General features: G+C 40.2%; 1 protein-coding gene across 3 annotated transcripts in view; it reads right to left on the minus strand.

The window, feature by feature from the left end:
* The window catches only part of XRN2 (5'-3' exoribonuclease 2), an 88,728-nt gene extending 61,352 nt beyond the window's left edge, over positions 1-27,376 (minus strand). Inside the window, exons 1-4 of one of the 3 annotated variants that reach the window (XM_015149587.3) lie at positions 25,854-25,997; positions 3,597-3,724; positions 3,402-3,513; positions 1,325-1,436 (exon numbers count right to left, since the gene is read on the minus strand). In XM_015149587.3, the coding sequence (XP_015005073.1) occupies positions 1,325-1,436; positions 3,402-3,513; positions 3,597-3,724; positions 25,854-25,928 (427 nt within the window). In that variant the 5' untranslated portion in view covers positions 25,929-25,997. Of the gene's footprint in view, positions 1-1,324; positions 1,437-3,401; positions 3,514-3,596; positions 3,725-25,169 lie in introns of all 3 variants that reach the window. The other 2 variants (XM_015149589.3, XM_015149588.3) reach the window with 2 other exon arrangements.
* Between the last annotated feature and the right edge of the window lie 553 nt (positions 27,377-27,929).

Raw genomic sequence — 27,929 nt, forward strand, 5'->3', positions numbered from 1 at the left:
ATATATTTCATCACATCTTCAAAAAAAAAGACATTCTTAAAATCAGAAACACTGTTATAAATACAAACTGGTTTTAGAGTCTTAATTACAAGTTGCAGCTAAAGGAACTATATACTTGTACACTTCCAGCAAAATTAAAGTAATATAAAATGTATTGTAATTAGAGGCCTGAGGTGACTATACTATGGCATCCTTTTTCAACTGTAGAGCGCAATTATCTGGAGCCAAGACATTGTGGCTTTTCTGTTCTATTATAACCCTGTAAGTAGCAGAACACCAAACAAACTACTCTGCTACAACCATACCCTACCTCACACACAGGTATGGTAGGAGAGAACCGTCCCAACTGGCATCAACACTCCTTGATCCTCCTTTTCTCTGAGGCTTAGTCAGTTCCTACCCATGTAGCCACCAGGAATTTTTTTTTTTTTTTTTTTTGAGATGGGGTCTCGCTCTGTCACCCAGGCTGGAGTGCAGTGGCGCGATCTCGGCTCACTGCAACCTCTGCCTCCTGGGTTCAAGCAATTCCTCTGCCTCAGCCTCCCAAGTAGCTGGGACTACAGGCATGTGCCACCATGCCCGGCTAATTTTTTGTGCTTTTTTTTAGTAGAGACGGGGTTTCACCATGTTAGCCAGGATGGTCTCGATCTCCTGACCTCGTGATCCACCCGCCTTGGTCTCCCAAAGTGCTGGGATCACAGGCGTGAGCCACCGCGCCCAACCACCACCAGGAATTTTAAGGCTTTGGGGAACTGCAAAAATGAAGACATCCCACCCCACCCCTCCAAACTTAAAGGAACCATAAGTGCTGTGCCTGCTCCATCAACTTATATTGAAAGTATGCAAATGACTTGGCAACAACCTGTAAATGTGGATCGAATCACCTCTGGCTTCCTCAGATAGACCTGAGTTTCAAAAAGCAAGCAAACCAAAGCTGATTTGAAGAAAATGTTTACAGAACTATAGCTTTCTGACAGCTGCCACAGAGAAAAGTAGTAAAAAGTACTTACTGTATTTCTATTTTACAGAGACATAAAAGTTTGTTAAAGAGTTGCACTGGCCCTGAGAGGGGTTGACAATCTGCACTCTCCACCAGAATTCCCTATTCCCAAGGCTCCCTTTTACAGGAGAGTTTGAAAATAAACAAGCCTATTAAGCCTATTGGTAGGATTTCATGAACTACTTTTCCTCAACAGTGAACACTGGATATTCTGGGATCCTTATTAAATTAAAAGCTTGCCTATTTGTAAGAAAAAGTTGCCACCATCCCCTCATTCTGCATACATCTTATAAAAAATCCAACTTCAAGATACATATTCTTTACCTTTTGCCAATATTTCTTCCCTGACTCGCTGCTTCTCGACTGCTGCTTCCATTCCTTCTTTTGATGCTCTGAACCTCCTTGAACGCTGCTGGTTCATTTTGGCACGTGGTGCCTGAAAATTTCATATTCCATAATACTAATCAAAATATTCACAAATAAATCTGTACATTATTTTGAATCAGGTGTTCTTTTAAAAGTAGTATACTAAAATGGAAGAAAGGTAAGTAGTGTGTCGAATAATCCTTTCATGGCAGATACCAGATCCTGAGAACTTAAATTTGGACCAAGAACCTAAAAGCTGAGCTCAATCAGGTGAATGAGTGCCATGTCAAATGGACAAACATCCTATGAAGCCAGAGCACTTATACTGCAAGTCCTCCCAGTCTAACACCAGTTCCCCTCAGTTAGGGTGCTTGATTCAAGGCACCCAAGAAAGAAAGCTCACTTTACTCAAAAGACCCAGCCAGCATTTGATGAGTAGTTACTACTGAACTAAGATCAGGAAGACCTTCTCTATGTCCACACCTAAAAGGAAGAATGGTCTCCAGATGGGATTCACAATGTCTCATAAAAAAGCAACAGAAAACTATTTCTTTATCTGCAGAATCTCGGTGCACTTCTATTTCCCACAATAAGGTTTATAATTATTAGTCTGTCTTTTCAATACAGCATAGCAGTCAGAAAAGAAATAATGTTTTAACCAAAAGTACTTTTAAATCACTCTAACCAAATGCAATTTCACTGGAAAAGCCCAAATAAAGTGAACCAGATTGTAAGATTTTGGAAGTTACTGAACTGAGTTCTGGGGTGGGAAGAAACTGTGAAACATCCTGTTTACATCTAAATATAAGTTATTTAATATTCTCTTTAAACAATTTCCTTTTCTGTAGAACAAGACCACAAGACCATCTAATGTAGCCCTCTTAAGTACAAAGTTCTTTATCTACATTTATATATTAACAAAAAAAGTGTGTATAAACATGTACACACACATATGCATACAAACGTGTACATACTTTATACTTGATGCAGCAGAAAGAACACACTGGAGTAAAGCTAAAGATTTATTCAAAAAAAATTAGCTGAATATAAACTGAAATGTGCTCTAAACAAGACATATTCCTTTTCTTTTTGCTCTTTACTCAATTCTAACTGCAACTTAGCAAGTTATCAGGTAGCTAAGATTTTTCACTGAGTAAGACGAATCTCACAGAAAAGTTAATCTTCTTGGATTCAAAGTTCTCTGGATTTCTAAACTCATTCCATTAGCCACTAGGATGCACTAAAATTAAAAGAAAGAATCTACTTGCACATAGCTAAATAAATTTAGAGTTATATCTTACCTTACACCCCGATACAGTTTGCTGGTCATTTATAAAATGAACTACTTGGTATTATTATCATAGGTCAGTAACTTACTCCTCTCAAATCATTTTCATGACTACTCATTGCCTAGAGGATACAATCCAAACTCCAGATGGTAAGGCTTTCTCAAGCTTTTGCTATACTTCGCGTCTCAATTCAAACCACCGGTAGTTGCCAAAACATGTCAGTGTGGTCAAAGGCATGGAAACTGTGTTTACCTGCCACATTTGAGAAATGTGGAAGGTCCTCCCTCCCCAAATCCTGTCCCATCCATCTCCCACCATTACCCACCAATCTCCCAATTATTCTTCATTGTTAAAGAAATGGAACAAAAGTCACCTCTTCTCTATATCCTAACTTCCTTAGCAGCACTGACTTCCTCTTCCCTCAACACCCTGCATGTATTGTGCTTATAATGGCTATAAATAACTAAGCTCACTCATTTATCTATGCCTCCTTCCCTTTGACGGTAAGCCAAAAGTTCAAAAGCAAGGGCAGTCACCAACATCCCCAGTATTTCACAGTACTGAGCACAAAATAAGCACAAAACACACACAAAAAAAATCTGAACGAATGACTGAAGGATGAGGCTTTCTTTCTCAAGTTCATCACTGTCAACATTTTTCATTATTTAGCTGACTTTCATTCTAGACACTGGTAACACAGCAAAAACCAAAATGGAGGCTTCTAAGTTAATTATTTTAGCACTTACCACTCCATCTATTGCCATGTAGAGAAGTCGTCTTGGTCTTACAATACTGAAAAGTCTGTCAATGTACTCAAAAATTGCAACCATCATTTCATCTTCATTTTTTGGTGCTGGTCTATAATGACAACCAAACAATGTAATATAATATAGTGTTTCCTCTGTGATTTGCTATATCAGTGACAAAAACGGGTTACGTACTTGTCTTCAGGATGAGTACAGGGATGGATGATTCCATTCATATCCAAATACAGATTATCAAACTCCACATCATTTGGATTAGGTTTACTGGCATCAACTGGAATCTTTACACCATTGCATTCTTTTGGCTATGAGGAAGTGATAATTAATAGTAGTTTGATTGTTCAAGTCTAAAAATGACAGATCCTAGGCTCAGTATGAACTTGTGCTTCATTTCTGAACTGGAAATAAAACACTTCAAGTAACCTTTAAATTATAAGAAGTTATTTTATTCCTTAAAGCAAACTGAAGCAGGTATTTTATCTGTAGGAAGTGGATGGCTTCTAACACAGTTATTTTTGACAATGTAGGAGATGTATAGAAAATTCCCAAATCATTTAGGTTGTTCAAGTAAGAGATCATGGGAGTCATCTTAAAATTCATTTCCCTCACCACTCACATCAGTAAGTCCTGTCAAAGTAACGTAAAAAATGCTTACCTACTTCATCTCCTTTCATTCCCACCACCATGAACAACAAGAAGTTACCATCTCTAACCTAAAAGAGCACAACCTTCATCTAGTCTGCCCAACCTCTAGACTCTCTGGTCTCCAGCTCACTCATTGTCAGAGTTCTCTTTCTAAAACATAAAAGTGTATGTCTTAATCTTACCTAGTTTTTCTAATGATTCTCACAGCAGGCATTTACCAATGAGCCTGGACCCTTCCTAGTCTCCTATCCTGCCATACTGTTGTTGAGGCCCACTCACTCTCTTGTAAGTTCCTAGAAAATGCCTTTTAATCTCTCAATGTGGTCACATGATGCTTCTTTCAGAATGCCTTCTTCCTCCCTTGCCAACACCCACTTCCTGAAATATTACTAATTTCCAGGGTCTAGACTCAAATCAAATGTCACTTACTTTATAACATCTTGTACGTATCTCCCAAGAAATTAATTGTTCCTTCTGCATTTCCTCATAATTTTGCTTATTCACTTGTGGCACTTGCACTGTTTTACAATTAGTCAATCTACCCCAGCTACAGAGTTCTTCGAAAGGCAAGGGCTTACTCACTGCCAGAGATACTCAATTATGTTTTTGTAAATGTTATTACCTTTGTTTTTCTCTCCCAGAGCCTCAGCGAAAGATTAAGACTATGAGATCTCATTTTTACTATTAACAATAAAAGTCACTTAAAATAACAGTTCCTCAAACACATATAAAGCATCACTTGTAACAGCAAAAACTATAAGCAATTTAAAAGCCCATCATGTACATACTACATCATGGATGAAGCTCAAAAACATTATGTTAAATGAAAGAAGCCAGTCATAAAGTACCAAGTACTATACAATCCCATTTATATGAAAAGTCTAAAACAGACATGTTTGCAAATATAAAATGTAGATTAATGGTTGCTTCATGTGAGGGTGGAGACAGGGGAGGGAGATGGGTAGCAACTGATAACTACTTTTGAGAATGAAGACCCTCTAAAATCAGATAATAGTGATAACTGCACAGCTCTGTAAATATACTAAAAACCACTAAATCATATACTTTCAGCAGGTCAATTTCATGACATACAAATTATATTTCAATAAAGCTGTTAGAAAAAGAAACAGAAATTTAAAATCAGGTATGGTGGTATGTGCCTGTTGTCTCAGCTACTTCGGAGGCTGAGGTGGGAGGACTGCTTGAGGCCAGGAGTTCAAGGCTGCCGTGAGCTATGATCACACCACTCATATAACATCCATATACCTGGGAGATGCAAGTGAGATTGGAAAAGCTAGAGCTAGATGGTCACAAATATACTGCCAAGACCAAAAAAAAAAAAAAAAAAAAAAGAAAGAACATACACAGTATACCATTTACAGAAAGTTATGAATTAAAACAGCATTCAATATTGCTCAGGGACGAATACATATGCAATAAAAGCATGTTGAAAAGCAAAGGAATGATAAACACCAACTTCAGGATATTGACTATCTCTGAGAAGGAATCACAGGAATGGAACTGGGCTTCAAGTTGCATTTAGAACTGAAGGGAAAGAATAACGAAAGGGATTTAAGGCAGAACAGAGAAGAAGCCATTAGACAATCTTCTGTACACACATGCTGTGAATCAAGAAAAAAAGGCTTGATCAGGAACAGTGAGTGGAATAAGTGGTAAGGAAAAAAGCAGATCAATTTTTGGGGCGGGGGTGGAGTCTGTAGAAAAAGGTAATTTGATGACCCCAAAATTAAAACAAACTCTATGATGGCAAGAGGCTCTCTATACTGCAAAGTCCAATCTACCTTCATCCTGTCCAAGGGCCCACCACACTCAGGAAAATCAAAACTCATTCTTTGTGTCCCCCAAGAGAGCAATCGGTAAATATTTCAGACCTGCTGGCCATACGATCTCAACTGCAACAACGAATATCTGCCTTTGAAGAGTGAAAGCAGCCATAAACAACACAACATGAACGGGCATGGCTGTATTCCAATAAAACCTGACTCACAAAAACAGGATGTCACTAGCTGGCTAATCCCTGCCCTAGTGCCTAGCACAAGAAAAGGCACAGCTCTTCATATGGAGTGGAGCTACATGAGAATTTCTACTTCTACTACCTAGGAAAAAAATAAAGTATGCAGTAGGTGGGTCCTAATTTTGAGAAAAGAGCTCCGAGTATTCCCAGTAAGAAAACTGAATATGTTTTCCCCTCAAGAGTACTGTAGATATGTCCAACACACTTACTATGTAACTTTAGAATTCCTTTCATCAAGAGAAGACTTTGATGCTCAACAAAGAACTGACTCCTCAAGAACCTTGTCCAATGCTATACCAACACATTTCCTGTTCAGTTAAAGAGAGATCCTTAATCAAAGGGCAGCTAAAAGGAGAGCCACTCTGAACCCTAAAACCAATGTATTTCAAGTAATGACTTTTAATTATTTTTTTGGATTCCCCAGATGACAGACTGAGCACACACTGCAATCTTCCCTTTCTACCCCGAGAACACATGAAAGACCAAACAATCTACTGTATAACTACGGCAGAAAACCAGAATTTCTGTGGCTGAGAAATGATGAGGGATACCTAAAATATGGGGAACCAATAGCCCTAACTGAAGATGGAGCGCAGTACCTCCAATATGTGAGAAGAGATATGCTGCCAAAGGTGGGCTAACACAAGAGGGCTCCAGGCCCACAGAGGAGACTCAAGGAACAGCTTCTGGATGAGTCATCAGCGCCAGTCACAGGAACAGCCAGGTGGGTCAACTCCTGCCCTCTCCTCTCCCTTCACCCACCCAGGTCCCATGTGAGCCAGGCAACTTGAGAAAGGAGCTCCCAGAGAACATGAAGGCTTAGGTTAGAAAGGCAGTGCAGTGCCCTGGCTGAGCAGCAATTCCCAGGAAGGAACAGAGAGCACCCATACCAGAAGGCTGGCAGTCAAGATAGCTCTGCCTAGTAGGAAGCCTGCTCCTTCATGACTTCATAGATAATAAAGTAGGGGATATATTTATTCCAAATAGGCAGCTGGGATATCATTCTATTGTGCATGAAAATGCCAAGAAATCAAGATAAAGAAGGTATTTAAAGAAGTAAATATACAAATAATGTTTGTATAAAATACATTACACAGGTTTTGAAGTCCTAAAATGAATTTCATGCCAACCTATAGTCCCAGTCAACCTTATGAAGATAAACCACCACCAATAGCTCAGTAGATGCATTATTTTTGTTTAAACCTACAAAGGATTTAAAAAGCAACATTAGAAAAACCACGAATCATGTCTGAGATTCCAGGGCCATAGGAGTATCCCACTGAGGGAAGTCACAGGCCAAACCATACAACTCAGTTTTAGATTTCCCTTAAAGAAGCTTGAACTATGAAAAGAAATTCAAAACATGGGTGATATTTTAGAGAGAAATGGCCAAAGAGCTAATGAAAAGTTTAAATTACAGTATTTAGGCTTAAAAATTCAACCTATAATAAGACATTTTGACACTTGTGCATGATTAGTATTTTTTCAAGTTGTACGTGTGTTAGATCTTCATTTTTATATGATATTAGTGAATGAGGACTAATAATTACCACTAGCATTTATGGAGCACTTAACATGTGATAAGCACTGTTACAAGGGCTTTTACTCATGGATTATTCCATTCTATACTCACAACAACCTTGTGAGGTCTGGAGTATTCCACTTACAATTAAGAACACAAATGCTTAGAGAGGTTAAGTGGCTTTTCCAAAGTCACACCACTGCCAGGTTCAGGAACTAGGATTTAAAACCATGACTAAGAGATGGTACCTTAACCAGTATGTTAGACTAATTAATTGTAATTTCACTAGATTCAAAGTGATGTGGGCCGAGGTCTATGTTAAGTACTACACAGGATACAAAATAGGCAAGGTGTGTGACATTGATCATCATTCCCTACATAAAGTCTTATCAGAAGATTTTATTCCAACATGACAGCATGAAGAGCTTCAATGACCTGCTCCCCAGTGAAACTGGTAAATATTACTTTTAAAACAAAAACATTCAAAGCCTTTGGAAATGATCCTGAGGGCAAACAGCAAGCAACTCAAGAAAACCTGTAAAAATTTTAGAACGAAATTCATTTGCAAAAGTGCACAGTAAAGTTTGAAAAAAAACAAAAACAAAAACACAGCTGTTCTCAAAAACAGTGAAAGTAGAGTGAGGCCGAGTGGCTCAGGTCGGTCATCAGCATTTTGGGAGGCTAAAGTGGGGGAATCACTTGCAACCAGGAGTTTAAGGCCAGCCTGGGGAACACAGAGACTCCCAGAGCCCCACCAAGAATCAGGCAGGGGGCCGGGCGCGGTGGCTCAAGCCTGTAATCCCAGCACTTTGGGAGGCCGAGACGGGCGGATCACGAGGTCAGGAGATCGAGACCATCCTGGCTAACATGGTGAAACCCCGTCTCTACTAAAAAAATACAAAAAAAAAAAAAAAAAACTAGCCAGGCGCGGTGGCGGGCGCGGGTAGTCCCAACTACTCGGGAGGCTGAGGCAGGAGAATGGCGTGAACCCGGGAGGCGGAGCTTGCAGTGAGCTGAGATCCGGCCACTGCACTCCAGCCTGGGCGGCAGAGCGAGACTCCGTCTCAAAAAAAAAAAAAAAAAGAATCAGGCAGGGGCAGTGGCATGTACCTGTAGTCCCAGCTACCCAGGAGATTAAGGCAGAGGGCTGCATGAGCCCAGGAGTTGGCAGATACAGTGAGCTGATTGTGCCACTACAGAACCATAGCCTAGGTGACAAAGTGAGACCCTACACACACACACACACACACACACACACATACACACACACACACACACACACAAAGCCAGGCACAGTTGCTCACAACTATAATCGGAGCACTTCGGGAAACCAAGACAGAGCACTTGAGCCCAGGAGTTTGAGACCAGCCTAGGCAATATGGTGAAACCTCATCTCTACAAAAAATTAGCCAGGTGTGGTGGCACACCTGTAATCCCAGCTACTCAGGACGCTGAGCTGAGGTGGGAGAATCACCTGAGCCCAGGAAGTCGAAGACGCAGTGGGCCAAGATCACACCACTGCACCCCAGGCTGGGCAACAGAGTGAGACCCTGTCTCAAATACAAACAAACAAACCAAAACAGTGCAAGTTATAATGAAAAGCAATTGGGAGGAGACTAATGGATCTAATGAAGATACAGGCCTGGACTACAAGCTAGTTTGCAGAAGAAAACTAGGCATTAAGATGGCTGGGAGGAGCCCTCCTGGGTTTGGCACAAATACCAAACACTGACCTCAGAAACTAATCCCCGGAAAGATCTACAATTTAAGAGTTCGAGTTCAGCCTGGCCAACATGGTGAAACCCCATCTCTACTAAAAATATAAAAAATTAGCCGAGTGTGGTGGTGCATGCCTGTAGCCCCAGCTACTAGGGAGGCTGAGGCAGGAGAATCACTTGAACCCAGGAGATGGAGGTTGCAGTGAGCCAAGATCGTGCCACTGCACTCCAGTCTGGGTGACAGAGTGAGACTCCATCTCAAAATAAATAAATAAACAAACAAAGAAGGCCAATAGGTAGTGGGATAACATAAAAAGCAGTGAAGAAGTGGAAACAAACAAACAACAACAAAAGAACCCTGTCAACCAAGAATTCTCAGTCCAGGAAAGCTATGGTTCAAAACTGGGGTGACATGAAGACTCAGATGAATAAAAAGCTGACCGAATTGTTGCTAACAGACCACACTTTCAAAAACTACTAAACCAAGTTATTCCAGCTATAAAGTTACAAAAAGTTTACTAAAGTTACTAAGGCAAGTGACTCCAGATGGTAATGCAAGTCCATGCAAACAATAAGCACAAGTATATTTTCCCCTCCTTTATTAACTGAATTAAAAAGCAAATGTGTAAATATTATATAGTATAATGTTGAGCTTATAAGGTAGAATGTAATATACATGTAACATATTTGCCCTAATAGCACAAAAGGGGTGGATGGAAACAAAGTTGCAGTGGGCTAAGGAAATGGCTGCAGATGGTAAAGTAACACTTAAAAAAAAGTATTGTTGGGTTATGTCAATATATGTAATATATATAACAATAATATACAAAGGGGGGATGGGAATTGAACTATATAGCAGTAAAGTTCAATAAATTTTAGCATATATTACTGAAATTAAGCTAGTATAAATCTGAATCTGATTCTGATAAGATACATAGGGTAATCTCTAGAACAATGACTTTGAAAAATATATATAGTAGAAAAAAATTACTAATGAAATTAAAATCCTTCTAGTAACTGGCCGCTGAATAAGAAAAGAAAAAAATTAGAATGCTATATTAGAAAATAGCCTCTCATTACAAAAGAAACCACGAAGGAGAAAGAGAAAAATGACATGAGACATACAAAAAACAAAAAGTAAAACGTAGCTCTATCAATAATTACATTAAAATGTGAATGGATCAAACAATCCAACGAAAAGGTAGCTTGTCAAAGCAGATTTTAAAACATGATCCAACTATGTGTTATATACAGGAGATATACTTGAGATTCAAACACCCAAAAGAGTAAAAGTAAATGGATGAGAAAAGATAATCATGCAGACAGCAACTACAAGAAAACTGGAGTGGCTATACTGATTATCGGATAAAATAGACTAAAACAAATAAAAAAATGTTACTGGAGGTAGAAGGTCATTTTATAATGATAAAAAGTAAATCCATCAAGAAAAAGATGTAACAATTAAAAATACAGGTGCACCTAATAACAGCACCAAAATATACAAAACAAAACATATGGCAATTCAACACTGATAGCTGGAGACTTCAATACTCCACTTTCAATAACAGAACAAAACAGAAGATCAACATAAAAACAGATAACTTTAACAACACTATCAACAGAGACCTAACAGATGTTTATAGCACATTACACCTAACAACAGAATATACATTCTCAGGTGTACATGAAATATGCTCTCGAAAAAATTAAAAGCATAGAAATAATACAAAGTATATCCTCTGACCACAATGAAATTAGAAATCACTAAGAGAAAAAAAATTAGCAAATTCACAAATATGTGGAAATTAAACAACACTGTCAAATAACCAAGGGGTCTAGGAAGAAATCAAACAGGAAATCAGAAAATACTTTGGGATCAATACAAATGAAGACACAATATACAAAATGTTACGGAATACATATAAAGCAGTGTTCAGATGGAAATTTATAGTTGTAAATGCTTAGATTAAGAAATATCTCTTCAGAAGTATTTGGCTCTGAAAAAGTTAATTAAAAAAAAATCTCAAATCAATTACCTAACTTTCCACCTAAGATACCAAAAGAGAGTAAACTAAACCTAAAGCAAGCAGAAAGAATAAAAGATTAGAGCAGAAATTAATGAAAAGAAAATTCAAAAACAGAGAAAAAGCGAAACCAACAAAGCTAGTTTTTTAAAAAGATCAACCAAAAAATGACAAACCTTCTGCTAGTTTGATTAAGGAAAAAGGAAGGAAGATTCAAATTACTAGAATCAGAGACGAGAGCGGACATTACAGTTAACCTTATAAAAACAAAAAAAGGATGATAAAGAAACACTATAAATAGTCATACACCAACAAATTAGATAACTTAGATGAAATGGACAAATTACTAGAAAGACACAAACTACCAAAAATGATTCAAGAAAGAGATAATCCGAATAAACCTGTAACAAGTTAAAGAGATTAAATCAGTAATCCACAAATTATTCACAAAGAAAAGTCCAAGCCTAAATGGCTTCACGGCTGAATTACATCAGACATTCAAAAGAAGAATTAGTACAAATTCTTCATGAATTCTTCCCAACAATTCTGAACACATTTTATTGGGCCAATATGACCAATACCAAGACCACACAAAAACATAAAAGAAAAAACTGCAGACCAGCGTTTCTTATGAGCATGGATGCAAAAATCCTCAACAGAATACAGTCAGCCCTCCACATCTGTTGATTCTACTCTGTGGAATAGGCCAATCACGGATCGAAAATATTCAGGAAAAAAAATGGACAGTTGTGTTGGTACTAAACATGTGCAGACCTTTTCTTGTCATTATTCCCTAAACGATACAGTGTAACAACTACAGCATTTACATTGTACCAGGTATTTAAGTAACCTAGGGATTATTTAGAATATACGAGAAGATGTGCATAGATTATATGCAAATACTAAACCATTATATATCAGAAATTTGAGCCTCTATTGATTTTGGCATCCACAGGAGGTCCTGGAACCAATCCCTCACAGATACTGCAAGACGACTGGACTAGCAAACAGAAGTCAGCAATATATTAAACTATTATACACCACCACCAAGTAGGATTTATCCTAGAAAGGCAAAGTTGGTTGAACATCCAAAAACCAATCAATGAAACACATCATATAAACAGATTGCAAAGCAAAATCACATGATCATCTTTATACAGAAAAAGCATTAGAAAAATCTAACACTTTCATGATTAAAAAAATACTCAACTAGAAATAGAATGGAAATTCTCAACATAAAGGGCATCTGCAAAACAAAACAAAACAAAAAATCCAACAGTTAACATCACATTTGGCGGTCAAAGCCTAAAGGCTTTCCCTCTAAAATCAGGAACAAGACAAAGATGCCTGCTCTTGCCACTTCTATTCTGGAGGTTCCAGCCAGGGCAATTAGGCAGGAAAAAGAAAACGTATTGGTATTAGAAAAAAAGAAATTAAACTGTATTTGCACATGACATGATTTTCTATATAGAAAATCCTAAGGAATCTACTAGAAAATTATTAGGATATATGACTTCAGCAAGGTTATAGGATACAAAATCAATATATAAAAATAAATTACATTTCTATACACCTGCAATGAGTATTCCAAAAATAAAATTAAAACATTCTCACAATAGTATCAAAAAACTAGGGCTAAATCTAACAAAGAAATGCAAAATTTATATTTTGAAAACTACAAAACATTGTTGACAGAAATCAAAATCGTTCTAAATAAATAGAAAACATCCCATATTTATGGAACAGACGACTCAACATTAAGATGACAATACTCCTCAAACTGATTGACAAATTCAATGTGATCTATACCAGAATCCCAGCTGATTTATTTGTAGAACCTGACAAGCTGCTTATAAAATTTCATATAAAATTGCAAGGCAGCCGTAATAGCCAAAATAATCCTGGAAAAGAATAAAGTAGGAATCATACTCTATTTCCTGATTTCAAAGCTTACTACAAAGCAACAGTAATCAAGACAGTGTGGTCCTGGGACAAGGATAAACATTTAGATCAACGGAATGGAACTGAGTCCAGAAATAAATGCACATAGCTATTATTAGCTGATTTTTACATGGTGTCAAGATCATTTAACGGAGAAAAGAACAGTCTTCAACAAATGGCATAGGACAACTGGAGAGCCAATGCAAGAAAGTGAAGCTGGACTATTACTTCACACCTTAAACAACTCAAAATGGATCATGAACCTACATTTAAGAGCTAAAACTATAAAACTCTTCCAAAAAACAGGTGTAAATCTTTGTGACCTTGAATTTGGCAGTGGAATTCTTAGATATGCCACCAAAAGCACAAACGATAAAAAGAAAAAAGCAGATGAACTGCACTTCATCATCAAAATTTTAAACTTTTTTTTGTTTTTTGAGACTGAGTTGTGCTCTTGTTGCCCAGGTTGGAGTGCAATGGCGCGATCTTGGCTCACTGCAACCTCTGCCTCCTGGGTTCAAGCCATTCTCCTGCCTCAGCCTCCCGAGTAACTGGAATTATGGGCGCCCGCCACCAGGCCCGGCTAATTTTCTGTATTTTCAGTAGAGACACGGTTTCACCATGTTGGCCAAGCTGGTCTCAAACTCCTGTCCTCAAGTGATCGGCCCGCCTCAGCCTCCCAAAGTGCTGGGATTACAAGCCTGAGTCACCACGCCTGGACAAAATTTTAAACTTTTATTCTTCAAAGGACACCATCAAGAAAGTGGAAAGACAATCCACAGAATGTGGGAAAATATTTGCAAATCATTTATCTCATAAGGGGCTTATATTCGGAATATATTCTTTAAAACTCTTACAATTCAATAACAGGCCAACCCAATTTTTAAAAGGCAAAGAGGCCGGGTATGGTGGCTCACGCCTGTAATCCCAACACTTTGGGAGGCTGACGCAGGTGGATCATCTGAGCTCAGGAGTTCGAGACCAGCCTGGGCAATGTGGCAAAACTCTGTCTCAATCCAAAATACAAAAAGTTAGTCGGGTATGGTAGTGCCTGTCTGTAGTCCCAGCTACTCAGGAGGCTGAGGTGGGAGGATGAACTTGACCCTAGGAGATGGAGGTTGCAGTGAGCTGAGATTGTGCCACTATCCTCCAGCCTGGGTAACAAGAGTGAGACCCTGTCTCAAAGAAAAAGGGGGAAGAGGAGACAAAGAACCTAAATAGATATTTCTCCAAAAGATACACAGATGGCCAGTAAGCACATGAAAAGATGCTCAACACCACTAGTCATCAGGAAAATGCAAATCAAAACCACAGGAAATACCACGTCACACACCCACTAGAACGGCTAAAGCCAAGTCAGGTAACAAGTGTTGGCAAGTGTGGGATGGTTCTTTGGCTGGCCTTGGACCAACTCAGTTCCTTTTCTTGCTCATAGTTCTCAAAAGTGACTGTAGAATGTGATGGGAATGCAATATCCTGAAATAGGGAAGAACTGCCTAAAAATGTCCAGCCTTGCTCCTGTCCCTCCCAGGAATGTAACATCTTGAGTGATGGCACCACTGCCTGGGACAAGGTGGGCTCTGTACCTTTCACCCCCGGAAGCAGAACGTTTTTCAAAGCATTAGCTCAGTGTGTCACATGAACCCTGAGGTGTATAACCCAGAGTGGGCTGCCTTTTGGGGTTCCTCTGCCACCATGCAAGTGTGGCCCCTGCAGTCAAGACTCTATCTGCCCTGGGCACATTTCCTGAGCCATGGGGGACCCATTCAGAATGAATCCTAGGCTTCTGTTGTCCTTTACTGTCTATTTGTAAATAATAAACCCTCTTCATGTAACACTGTACGTGGATGTCCTTATCTCATCAGACTCAGACAAGCTGGTAAGCAGCACACAGTAAACATGCTTCACATCAAAAATGTGGAAAAACTGGAACCCTCATACATTACTGGTGGGAATATAAAATAGTGCAATCACTTGAGGCTAGGAGTTCAAGACCAGTCAACACAGGGAAATTCCATCTCTTTAAAAAAAAAAGTTAGCCAAGCATAGTGACACATGCCTCTAGTCCAAGATATTTGGGAGACTGAGGCAGGAGAATCGCTTGAGCCCAGGAGTTCAAGGCTGCAGAGAGCTATGATCATGCCATTGTACTCCAGCCTGGGCAACAGAGCGAGAACCTGGGAAAGCGGCTGGCAGTTCTTCAAATGATTAAACCATGTAATCCAGCAACTCTACCCCTAGGTATACACCCAAGAAAAATGAAAACATATCCACATAGAAATGTAACATGAATATTTAAAATAGCATTATTCATAATAGCCAAAAGATAGAAGCTGTTCAAATGTTTATCAACAGATAAATGGATGAACAAAATGTGGTATATCCATACAATGGCACAGTATTTGGCCATAAGCAAATAATAAAGTACTGAAACGTGCTACAACATGGGTGAACTTTGAAAATGTAATGTTAAGTGAAAGAAGCCAGCCAGAAATGACCATATTCTATAGATTCCTCTCACGTGAAAGTCTGGACTAGGAAAAATCTACACAGACATAAAGTAGATCAATGGTTGCTTAAGGTTGGGAGAAGAGGTGACAGCAGATAGAGGGACAATAGCTAAAGAGTACAAGTTTCTTTTCAAGGTGATTAAAATGTTCTAAAATTGACTGTGGCGATGGATGCACACATTTGTGAAAATATTAAAAATCATTGAGCTGTACACTTTAAATGGGTGAATTTTATTGTATACAAATCATATCTCAACAAAGCTGTTTAAAGAATGTGGTAACCAGCTCCAAAAAAACAATCATATTGGAGAAAATAGAATGTAGGATAAGGATAAATGTCCGCCTTATTATTTTTCTCCCTTCCCTCAGAGTGATATCAGCCTATCACAAAAGTAGTACTCAATGAAATGGAAGAGAGAAAAGAGGCAGTGGAGGAAACCTGGATTTCATTACATGAAAACAGTAAGACCACACTGTACACTACAACGCAGCATCACCAAGAGTTAGACTCAAAAACATCTCTGCCTTTACTTGGACAAAAGTACTAAAAATTAATTCACCAAATAAAATTCTGAAATCAGATTTCCCAAATAGTTGCCATTTAGCAAATGCTTCTGTACTAGGAATGTATAACTGGTATTAATACATCTAATCCACACAACCACCCTCTGTGATACACACATAGCCAACTTTCACTATTCATGAATCCTGTGTTTGCAAATGTGTCTACTCACTGAAATTTATTTTTAACCCCAAAATTAATAATCATGGTACTTTCGCAGTCATTTGTGGACATGCACAGGGCAGTGAAAAATTGAGTCACCCAACACACACATTCCCAGCTGATAACAAATGAGGACACACAGCCTACTGGTTTCAGCCCTTGCACAGAGATCACCAGAGGGGAAAACTGTAGGGAGCAGCAGTGTAGCGTAGTGTGATAACTTACATCAAATTTTGCCTGAGAATGGCTCCTTCCTGATTCTTCACTTGAAGAACTGCAATATTACTTATACAAAGTCCATTAAGGAAAAGCCTAACTTAGGAGCACGCTTTTGTAACAGAAAGCAGAGTCTCGGCCAATCACAGCAGTTGAGCTTCAGTCAATCACAGGTTGCCAACTTACCTGGCCATATTCAAATAAGCCAAAGATCAAACCGTTTTTATATCTCACTTCCGTTTTCGAGAGCTCCCCAAACCTCTTCTGGTTCTGAGGGCCACTCAATTGGCAAACTGTTCACTGCTCAATTAAACTGTGTTATTTGATTTATCTAGGGCCCAGGCATGGTGGCTCATGCCTGTAATCCCAGCACTTTGGGAGGCTGAGGCAGGCAGATCGCCTGAGGTCAGGAGTTCAAGATCAGCTTAGCCAACGTGGTGAAACCTCTACTAAAAACACAAAAATTAGCCAGGCGTCATGGCACACATTGGTAGTCCCAGCTACTTGGGAGGCTGAGGAAGGAGAATAGCTTGAACCCAGGAGGTGGAGGTTGCAGTGAGCAGAGATCGCCCCACTGCACTCCAGCCTGGGTGACAGAGCAAGACTCCATCTTCAAAAACAAAAAAAATTTATCTTGGGGTTTGGTTTTAACAAGAAGCTCCAGCTCTCCAGAGTTCAGGCATTTAAGTCATTTTCCGATGGTCAGAAAGCTGATAAATGGAAGACTGTATGAGCCAAGCAGTTAAAGTACATGAAGTGAAGAAGCTGATGATTGAATCAGTAAAGAGTACTTAGTAAGTAAGCAAAGAGAATAAAATGAAATCATAAAAACACAACCTAAGGCCGGGCGCAGTGACTCACACCTGTAATCCCAGGAAGTCAGGAGATCGAGACTATCCTGGCTAACGTGGTGAAACCCCATCTCTACTTAAAAAAAAAATAAATAAAACACAAAAAATTAGCTGGGTGCGGTGGCGGGCACCTGTAGTCCCAGCTACTGAGGCAGGAGAATGGCGTGAACCCAGGAGGCGGAGTCTCGCTCTGTCGCCCAGGCTGGAGTACAGTGGCATGATCTCAGCTCACTACAACCTCAGTCTCCCGGGTTCAAGTGATTCTTGTGCCTCGGCCTCCTGAGTAGCTGGGTTTACAGGTGTCGTACCATTACGTTCGGCTAATTTTTTTTTTGTCACTTTTTTAGAGACAGGGTTTCACTATGTTGTCCAGGCTGCTCTCAAACTCCTGGCCTCAAATGATCCATCTTCCTCGGCTTCTCAAAGTGCTGGGATTGCAGGTATGAGCCAACGTGCCTGGCCATCAATAACCATTTTAAATATAAATGTTCTAAATGGCCCAATTACAAAGCAGACTAGAAAAACAATTTGGTGGTTCCTCAAAATGCTAAACACAGAATTACATGATCCAATGATTCCACTCATAGGTACACACTCAAAAGAATTGAAAGCAGGGACTAAAAAAGATACTTGTACACTAATGTGCACAGCAGTGTTATTCATAATAGCCTAAAGGTAGAACCAGTCAAAAGTGTCCAGAGTGTGACATATACTCCCATATACTCCCACATACAATGGGAGTATCATTCAGCTTTAAAAAGGAATAAAATTCTGAGACATGCAACAACATGGACAAACCTTGAAAACACTATGCTAAGAGATATAAGCCAGACACAAAAGGAAAAATATTATGATTTCATTTACATAAGGTAGCTAGAATAGGCAAATTTATAAAGACAGAAAGTGGGGAGGGGGACAAGGAGCTACTGTTTAACGGGTAGAGTTTCTGTTTGGGATGATAAAATTGTTCTGGAAATAGACATTGGTGACAGTTGCACAACAACGTGAACATACTTGATTCCATTGAATTGTACACTTAAAAACAGTCAAAAAGGTAATTTTATGTTATGTATGTTTTACCCCAATAAAAAGAGGGGGCAGAGATTCTCAAACTGTGTTAAAAAGCCAGACTCAACTGTTATGTTACCCACAAAAATGTCCACTGTAAACATAACGATGCAAACAGACTAAAATAAAAGGATAGAAAAAAATACACCATGCTAACACTAATCAGAATAACTGGCTGTATCAATGACAAATAAAAGATTTCTGAGCAAATATTAACCAAAAATAGTGAAGGTCATTTCATGATAAGCATATTATTCATCAAAAAACTAGAACAATGTTAAGCATTTATGTACCTAATAAAAGAGCTTCAAAATACACGGAGCAAAAACCAACAGAACTGAAAGGAGAAACAGGAAAATCCAAAGGTTATAGTCAAAATTTCACAGCAGCAAAAAATGTATCCTTTTCAAATGCACATAAACCATTCATAGAGACCATATTCTGAACCAGTCTGATAAACTTTAACAGAACTCAAATTAAGTATGATCTCTGATAAGTGAATTAAATTAAAAATCACTAACGGGAAAAAATACCTGGAAAATCTCCCGTGTGTGAAAATTAAGTAACACTCTTAAATAACCAATGGGCCAAAGGGAGTTCTAGACTATATTTCTAAATGGATGAAAATGAAAATACAACATGTCAATATTTGTGGCACACTGTTTAAACAATATCTAGAAGGCAACTTATGGCACTCAAGATCTGTATCAAGGCCGGGCACGGTGGCTCAAGCCTGTAATCCCAGCACTTTGGGAGGCCGAGATGGGCGGATCACGAGGTCAGGAGATCGAGACCATCCTGGCTAACACGGTGAAACCCTGTCTCTACTAAAAAATACAAAAAACTAGCCGGGCGAGGTGGCGGGCGCCTGTAGTCCCAGCTACTCGGGAGGCTGAGGCAGGAGAATGGCGTAAACCCGGGAGGCGGAGCTTGCAGTGAGCTGAGATCCTGCCACTGCACTCCAGCCTGGGCGACAGAGCGAGACTCCGTCTCAAAAAAAAAAAAAGAAAGATCTGTATCAAAGAAGAAATGTCTCAAAACAATGACCTCAGCTTCTACCTTAATAAACAAGGAGGAGAAAAAACAAGTTAAACCCAAAGTAAGCATAACAAGGAAATAAATATAAGAGCAGAATCAAAGAAGTAGAAAACAGAAAAACGATAAACAATGAAACCAAAAGCTAGTTATCTGAGAACAGTATAGCCAGACTGATAATGGGGCAAAACAAAGAAAGCAGAATTACAAGTATCAGGAATGAGAGACAGAACATCACTACAGATTCTAACAATATTAAAAGGATAATAATAAGTTAATAGGAAGAAAAAACAAAAGAGAAGTAAAAACAGAAGGAGTGAAAACATTTTTAACAAAAAAAAGGATAGTAAGAAAATACTATGAACAACTTTATGTCAGCCAATTCAACTACTTAGATCAGGGGTGTCCAATCTTTTGGCTTCCCTGAGCCACTTTGGAAGAAGAACTGTCTTGGGCCGCTAATACTAACGATAGCTGATGAGCTGAAAAAAAAGAAAAAGTCTGTGCATAAATCTCATGATGTTTTAAGAAAGTTTACGAATTTGTGCTGGGCAGGATTCAAAGCATCCTGGGCCACATGCAGCTCGCAGGCCATAGGTTGGACAAGCTTGACTTAGATGAAATGGGCAAAACCTGTGAAAGATACAAACTAAAAAAGCTCATCCAAAAATAAATAAATAGGTAACCTCAATAGTTCTAGATCTACTAAAGAAACTTAATTTGCAGCTTAAAGCCTTCCTACAAAATTCCAAGTCCAGATGGCTTCACTGGTAAATTATATCAAATATTTTAGGAAGAAACAACACTAACTCTATACAAACTCTTCCAAAAAACTGAAGGAACTCAATTTGAGGTCAACATTATTCTGACATCTGAACTAGACATTAAGAGTGCTACAAATATCTTTTGTGAACAGAGACATAAAAATTCTCAAGACAACTTTAGCAAACTGATTTCAACAGTATATAAAAATAATACAACATGATCAAGTGGGGTTTAATCCAAGGAATGCAAGGTGGCTTTAGGATTTAAAGACCGATAATTCACCACATAATTAGACCAAAAAATGGAAACCACAGAATGAACTAAAACTATAAAACTTCTCTAAGAAAACACAAGAGACTTTGGCTTTGACAAAGGATTTCTTAAATACAAAAAGCAGAAATATAAAGGGAAAAAATTAATCAGACTTCACTATAATTTTTAAATGTTTGCTCCCAAGACATTGTTAAGAAGTAAAAAGACAAGCCACAGATTAAAAGAAAACATTTGCAAAAGATATATCAAACTAAAGATTTCCACCTAGAATATGTAACAAACTCTACATTTAAGTAAGACAACCGAAGGTAAAAATGGGCAAAAGATCTGAACAGATGCCTCACCTCGCCCGTGATAATATACAGAAAGCAAACAAGCATCTGAGGGAAATGCAGCTTAAAACCACAATAAGGTAACAGTACACTGGAATACCTAAAACTAAAAGGGCTAACCATATCAAGTGTTGGTGAGGAAGTTGAGCAACTGGAACCCTGATATGCTGCTGCTGCCAACGTAAAATGGCACAACCAGTATGAAAAACAAAAAGTCTGGCAGGTTTTTCTATTTAAGTAACCACACACCTACTATACAATCCAACCATTTCACTCCTAATCTTTTTTCCCCCAAATAAATGAAAGTGTATTTCCCTACAAAGACTTGTACACAGATGTTCATAGGTTTCTTTTTCTGAAAGCCAAAAACTGGAAACAATCCCAATGTTCATCAATCATCTGAATAAATAAATAAAATGTGGTGTATCTACACAGAGAATACTATCCAAAAATTAAAAGATGAGGCAGGCAGACCACTTGAGGTTAGGAGTTCAAGACCAGCCTGGCCAACATGGTGAAACTCCGTCCCAACTAAAAATACAAAAATTAGCCAGGTGTGGTGGCATGCGCCTGTAATCCCAGATGCTCGGAAGGCTGAGGCAGGAGAATTGCTTGAACCCGGAAGGTGGAGGTTGCAGTGAGCCCAGATTGCACCACTGCAGTCCAGCCTGGACAAAAGAGCAAGACTCCATCTCAAAAACAAGGGAAAAAAAAAAGAAACTACTTACACATACAATAATGGATGAATTTCAAAATAAATAAGATGAATGAAAGTAACTGAGGCAAAAAATGAGTATATACTAAATAATCTCATTTATAAAAAATTATAGAAAATGAAAACTTATCGATAGGGTCAGAAAGCAAATCAGTCAGTGGTTGACAAGACAGGTGGCAGGGAGGGATGGTAGAAAGGAACTACAAAAGGGCAGAAGGAATGTTTTGGAGGTCACGTTCACTGTCTTGGTTGTGCTGGTTTCACAGATGTATGCACTGTATTAAATTATACACTTTAAGCCCAGGAGTTTGAGGCTGCAGTGAGCCGTGATTGCACACTACATTCCAGCCTGGTGACAGAGCAAGACCTCATCTTTAAAGAAAGTTAAAAAAAAAAAAATTGTACACTTTAATTACCTGCAGTTGATTCTATGTCAAGTATACCTCAACAAAGCTGCAAAAAGGCCAAAGGCTGGTGGAGGTTTCAAGGAAAGCCAGAGAATGAGAGAGAAAATAAAAATAAGAATACATGAGTCTAGGAGAACCAGTATCCTGAGTCTGGAAAGGGAAGAGAAAAACGTCAAGAAATCATCAAACAGCATTCCCTAAAATGCTGTTTGAAGAACATAAGACTCCAGACTCAAAGAGTGAGCCACGTACTGATCAAAATGAATCTGAATTTAAAATAACATCTATACCTAGGTACCTAATAATGAAAGTTTACACTATCAAGAAAAAGATCTTTTTAAAATCTAGAAAGGAAAACTGATCACAAAAGAATGAAAGCATACGAGCACAGAAATGAAGTCCTTCTGGTTTCCACACTAGCTCTGACATTTATCAGCTGAGGGACCTTGGTATCTATGATACTCTACCCTGCTGTGTTTCCATTTTCTCATCTGTAATAATAATAAACAAAAATAATCATTATTTTTCTGAGACGGAATTTCGCTATATCACCAGGCTGGTGTGCGGTGGCCCGATCTCAGCTCACTGCAACCTCCGCCTCCCGGGTTCAAGGGATTCTCCTACCTCAGCCTCCCAAGTAGCTGGGACTACTGGCACGCCACCACACGCAGCTAATTTTTGTATTTTTAGTAGAGACGGGTTTCACCATGTTAGCCAGGATGGTCACCCACCTCAGCCTCCCAAAGTGCTGGGATTACAGGTGTGAGCCACCATAACATAATAACAATATTGGTTGTCTCTAAATATCATGCTTCTATTATTTGTACGTAATAAAAATAATTACAACAGTAGGAGTCATGTGGTTGTAAGGATCAAACAAGTTAATAAAGTTCTTAAGACAACGGTAAATGCTATATAACTGCTGGTTAAATAAATATATCACATTAACACCGAACTTGTCATCAACACCACTAGATGAGAGAGTACAAAAGAACAATTTCTTTCAAAGTTTTCAGGGAACCTAATACTAAAACTCGAATTCCTGGCCAGGTGCAATGGCTCATGCCTGTAATCCCAGCACTTTGGGAGGCAGAGGCTGGTGGATCACCTGAGGTCAGGAGTTCAAGATCAGCCTGCCCAACATGGTGAAATCCCATCTCTACTAAGGCAGGAGAACGGCTTGAACCCGGGAGGTGGAGGTTGCAGTGAGCCAAGATCACACCACTGCACTCCAGCCTGGGTGACAGAGCTAGACGCTGTCTCAAAGAAAAAAAAAAAAACCTCGAAATCCATGCCTAGCTAATGATCACTCACGTGTATAAGGGTAGAATGGAGCTATTTTGGGGCCTACAATGACTCGGAAATCTCACATCCCACACAGCATTTCTTAAGAATTAAGAATAAAAACTAAGAAAAGATTTAAAGGAAGAAAGACGGGCCAGGTGCCATAGCTCACGCCTGTAATCCCAGCACAAGGGGGGCCCAGGCAGGCGGATCATGTGACGTCACGACAGAGAACAGCATAGCCAACATGGCAAACCCCGTCTCTACTAAAAATACAAAAAAAAAAAAAAAAAAAAAGCCAGGTGTGTTGGCTCATGCCTGTAATCTCAGCAATGTGGGAGGCTGAGGCAGGCGGATCACCTGAGATCAGGAGTTCAAGACAAGCAGGACCAACATGACAAAACCCTGTCTCTACTAAAAAAAAAAAAAAAAAAAAAAAATTTAGCTGGGCGTGGTGGCGCACACCTGTAGTCCTAGCTGCTCCAGAGGCTGAGGCATGAGAATGGCTTGAACCCAGGAGGCCGGAGGTTGCAGTGAGCCACTATCACGCCACTGTACTCCAGCCTAAGAGACAGAAGAAGACTCCGTTTCTAAAACAAATGAAGAAAGATGCTGATCCAGAAAACAGTACCTCCCACTGAAGAAAGATATGACAGCAATAATAATAATAAAATCCCAGATGCAGCTTTCCAGCAAGCCTACAGAATAGCCAGGTATGACAGCAACAAAAATAAAGAAGACCCCAAGGAGGACTCTTCAAGAAGAAAGACTCTTGATAGACTACCTGGTAAAATAGAGTTTGGGTGCAGAAAGATGTAAAGTGGAAAAAAAAAAAGGCATCCCCAGGGAAAAAGACAAAAGCAGCACAAAAAACAAAATCGCAGTACATAACTTGAATCCACACAGTGTCAATGCTCAAATATCCGATTTGATTTTTCAGCTTTTTAAATCTGTATAGTCAAAGCCCTGATCATTTAATTTTGGATGCTCACAGCGCAAAGTACAGCTGACAAACTTGAGGTGAAAGGGAAGAAAAGCTAAGATCGACCTTAGAAAGCATTAAGTCAAGGGATACTTTACACAGGTGATGGAATGAAAAAGGCAAATTACTTAGTTATAAAGCTTACCAATGAAATATATATAGTGATTTACTCCATTAAGAGTATAGAGGGAGGCTGAATAAGTGACTAAATCCTCTCCTATCCAGCTAGAATTCAACAGATCTAAAAGCGATAAAGTATAAGTATACTTAGAGACAGAACCAAAACAGTTAAAAGTGGAGAAATGGGATGAGAAGGGGTAGAGCAAGAACTGTTGCTTTTTGTTTAACCCACGTAAAAGTTCAATAAAGTTCGATTAAAATTTTACAAAGGAAGCAAGCATTCAATTTAGCAGTTGCTTTTTGAAAAAAAAAAAAAAACAAGAAATAGTGGGAATGTCACTAAAACAAGGCTTTTGGTTCCTCCTTGGATAGAAGCCAAGAAAGTTTAAAAAAAAAAAAAAAGCAGAAATAAGTTCACACTGACAGGCAAGCACTGCCTTCAAAAACCAAGGAGTGAGGTACGCATGATGTGCCTCCGAACATTTCCAATCCAGAAATTCTAATTAAGTGTACAAAATCGAACTCGCACGGAATGATGAAAACAATAAAAACAAAACTCAATAATGGCCAAAAATCTACTTACATATTAACAACAAAAATTGTACTGCTCGAGTATATCCAGCAATCTTGAAATTTTCAACAAGCACCCACCCTGTCCAGTAGTCGGGGCACACAGAGAAGGGTAACTTCTCAGAATTCTATAGCGTTCGTCCTGGACCTGACATACTGCTTTCAGCGCCCAATCTAACCAGAACAACAAATGGTCCTGAACACTAGGAGAAAACCTTTCAGGCACGACTGATAAACAACGAAAAGCTCGCCGCCAGGGATTCCTTTAAAAGGTTGTCAAAAAGCAGGCCTCCGAATCCGTGCATCCGTAACCCGCTAGCTCAGCCGACCTGGCATGCATTGCTCAACAGCCTCTGAACCTCTTCCGAGACCCAAAACGCGCGGTCTCGAGAGGAAACAAAGCAGTGGGCGGGGCCTTCCGGTGCCGGGAAAAAGCGGGTAGGGGAGGAGCGGCCCTCCGAGTTCAGAACCAGATAGGCCCTTGCCCAGCCGAGGGTCCCGAATCCCTAGCCCCCGGGGTCCTGAATCCCACAGCCCGCGTCCCACCGCGTGTGGGGCTGCGACTGCTCGCGAGGCTGGCAGCAGGGCGCGAGCTCCGGCAAGGCTCCCCGGGGGCAGGCGGCGGAGCCCGAGGGCCGCGGCCTAGACATGCCAGGACCCCCGGCTCGAGTGTGGCGGCCGCCTGGAGCCTCCTCACCTTCTCTTCCACGCAGTTGACTATGATGGACGGGTACTTGCGGCTGAGCCAGCGGAAGAACGCCGGGACTCCCATAGCTGCACACGGCTGGAGGCGGCGGCTGCCCGGCTGACGAGCGTAACCAAAGAGACGGGAGCGGCGGCTGAGGGCACCAGCACTTCCTCCCACGTGCGCCCTTGAGACCGGAAGTGACGTCACGGCGCCGCCGCCGGGGAAACTGGGAAGGATCCTCGGCTGGGTGACAGAGCGGCGGAAAAGGGCCTGGCCGGGCTGCTTGTCGGAAGCGGGGTCCGGCAGCGGACTGGGTAGCGAAGGCTGCAGCTCGCCCTCGGTGGTCCCAGCCACGGAGCGCGAAGCCGAGCGCGTCTGAGTCGCGGGGGCTCATGGGCGACTACTCTGCCGCGGCTCCGCCGGGGTCTCCCAGCCCCAAGCCCTCCGGCTCCCTGAGCGCAGAATCTGTGCGCTCTGCATGCCCGGGGGGAGGTCTCCCTTGCCCGTTTGGTTACCTCTTGTTTGGAAGAACATGTCTTCTTTTGCCTCCATTCTCACCTATCTCTATCTAGGACAGAATCGAAGCATCAAAACTCACTCGTTATTTCCATTTCCTGGTTTCTCCTGGTTTTGTGCCACAGTACGTAACTGGACTATCGAAAGGAGCATTTTAAAGTATTTTACAGTAATAATGGCTGGTTTGCACCAACAATTTGCTTGTTACTTATGCAAATAAATAATTATAATAGTTACCGAATGGAATCTAGCCGGGGTTTAGCATCCAATACAACCTTCTAGCTACAATTATGGGTATAAACTAATTGCTAATGTGATTTTCCAGCATTTTCTGAGCGTTTACAGTGTACCAAGACATTGACTAAGGGATTGCCCTGTGTAATCATCACTTGAGCCTTGTGAGGGTACTGTTAGCACCCTCGTGTAAATGACAAGAAAGCCAAGTTATAGAGGGGTTAAGTCACTTACGCACATAGCTTGTTTCAATTCAGCAAAGATCATTTTTAATCCGTCCTTGTTCTAACACGATACTTTTATCCTTTGTTTTCTGGTGGTCTCAAACGAATTTTTTTCATATGTAAGGAGAGGTCTGGAAGAGGAGGTTTATTTGTCCGTTTGCTCAAGCCTGGAAGTCTCCCTGAATCCCCTCTTGGTTTGACACACATCACACAGTGCTAAATGCTCACCTCAAGAGGCCTCTGTGAAAGTATTTCTCCGAGTTACCTCGCAGGCAGTATTTATTGCCCCTCCTCTGTGGTCTGATGACTACTTTGTTTAAACTACTAGTGTGGAAATTAGAGAAATTGTCATCCCGTGTTTTACTTAAGGATAGTCAAAACTATTCCAAAGTATTATGTCTGTGGTGAAATTCCTCCTTTTACGTGGAAACAGCCCCTCTGGTTTCCCTGGGAGGTGCGTTATAGGAACATGCACACCATAGGCAGTTCAGGGATAGCTGGCCAAGTTGAGCCATTTAGAATCCTCAACCAGCATTTTGGCGTGTGTGTGTGTGTGTGTGTGTGTGGCGGGGGTGGTTATTGTTTTCTTTTTGTTTTTTCAGACGGAGTCTCGTTCTGTCACCCAGGCTGGAGTGCAGTGGCAAGATCTTGGCTCACTGCAACCTCCACCCACCGGGTTCAAGCGATTCTCCTGCCTCAGCTTCCCGAGTAGCTGGGATTACAGGCGCCTGCCGTGACACCCCGATGGTTTTTGTGTTTTTAGTAGAGATGGGGATTCACCATGTTGGCCAGGCTGGTCTCGAACCCCTAACCTCAGGTGATCCGCCCACCTCGGCCTTCCAAAGTGCTGGGATTACAGGTGTGAGTCACTGCGCCCAGCCTTACCAGCACTTTTGAGCTTTGAACCATAAGAAATTTAAGACTGCATCTTTCCAGTGCGTGAACGCTAAAAGATAAGAATTGGGACTTGTTGCCAGTAGACAATGAGAGAAGCAGGGTTAATTCCCTGGTTCCAGTTAAATCCCTCTCTTCCTGCAGTTTGATTAAGTCTGTCCTTTGATTCTGTGAGCCAAAAAAGTTTCTTTTCTTTTCTTTTCTTTTTTTAGGACAG

Source organism: Macaca mulatta, chromosome 10, assembly GCF_049350105.2.
Source record: "Macaca mulatta isolate MMU2019108-1 chromosome 10, T2T-MMU8v2.0, whole genome shotgun sequence".
Lineage (NCBI taxonomy): Eukaryota > Metazoa > Chordata > Mammalia > Primates > Cercopithecidae > Macaca > Macaca mulatta.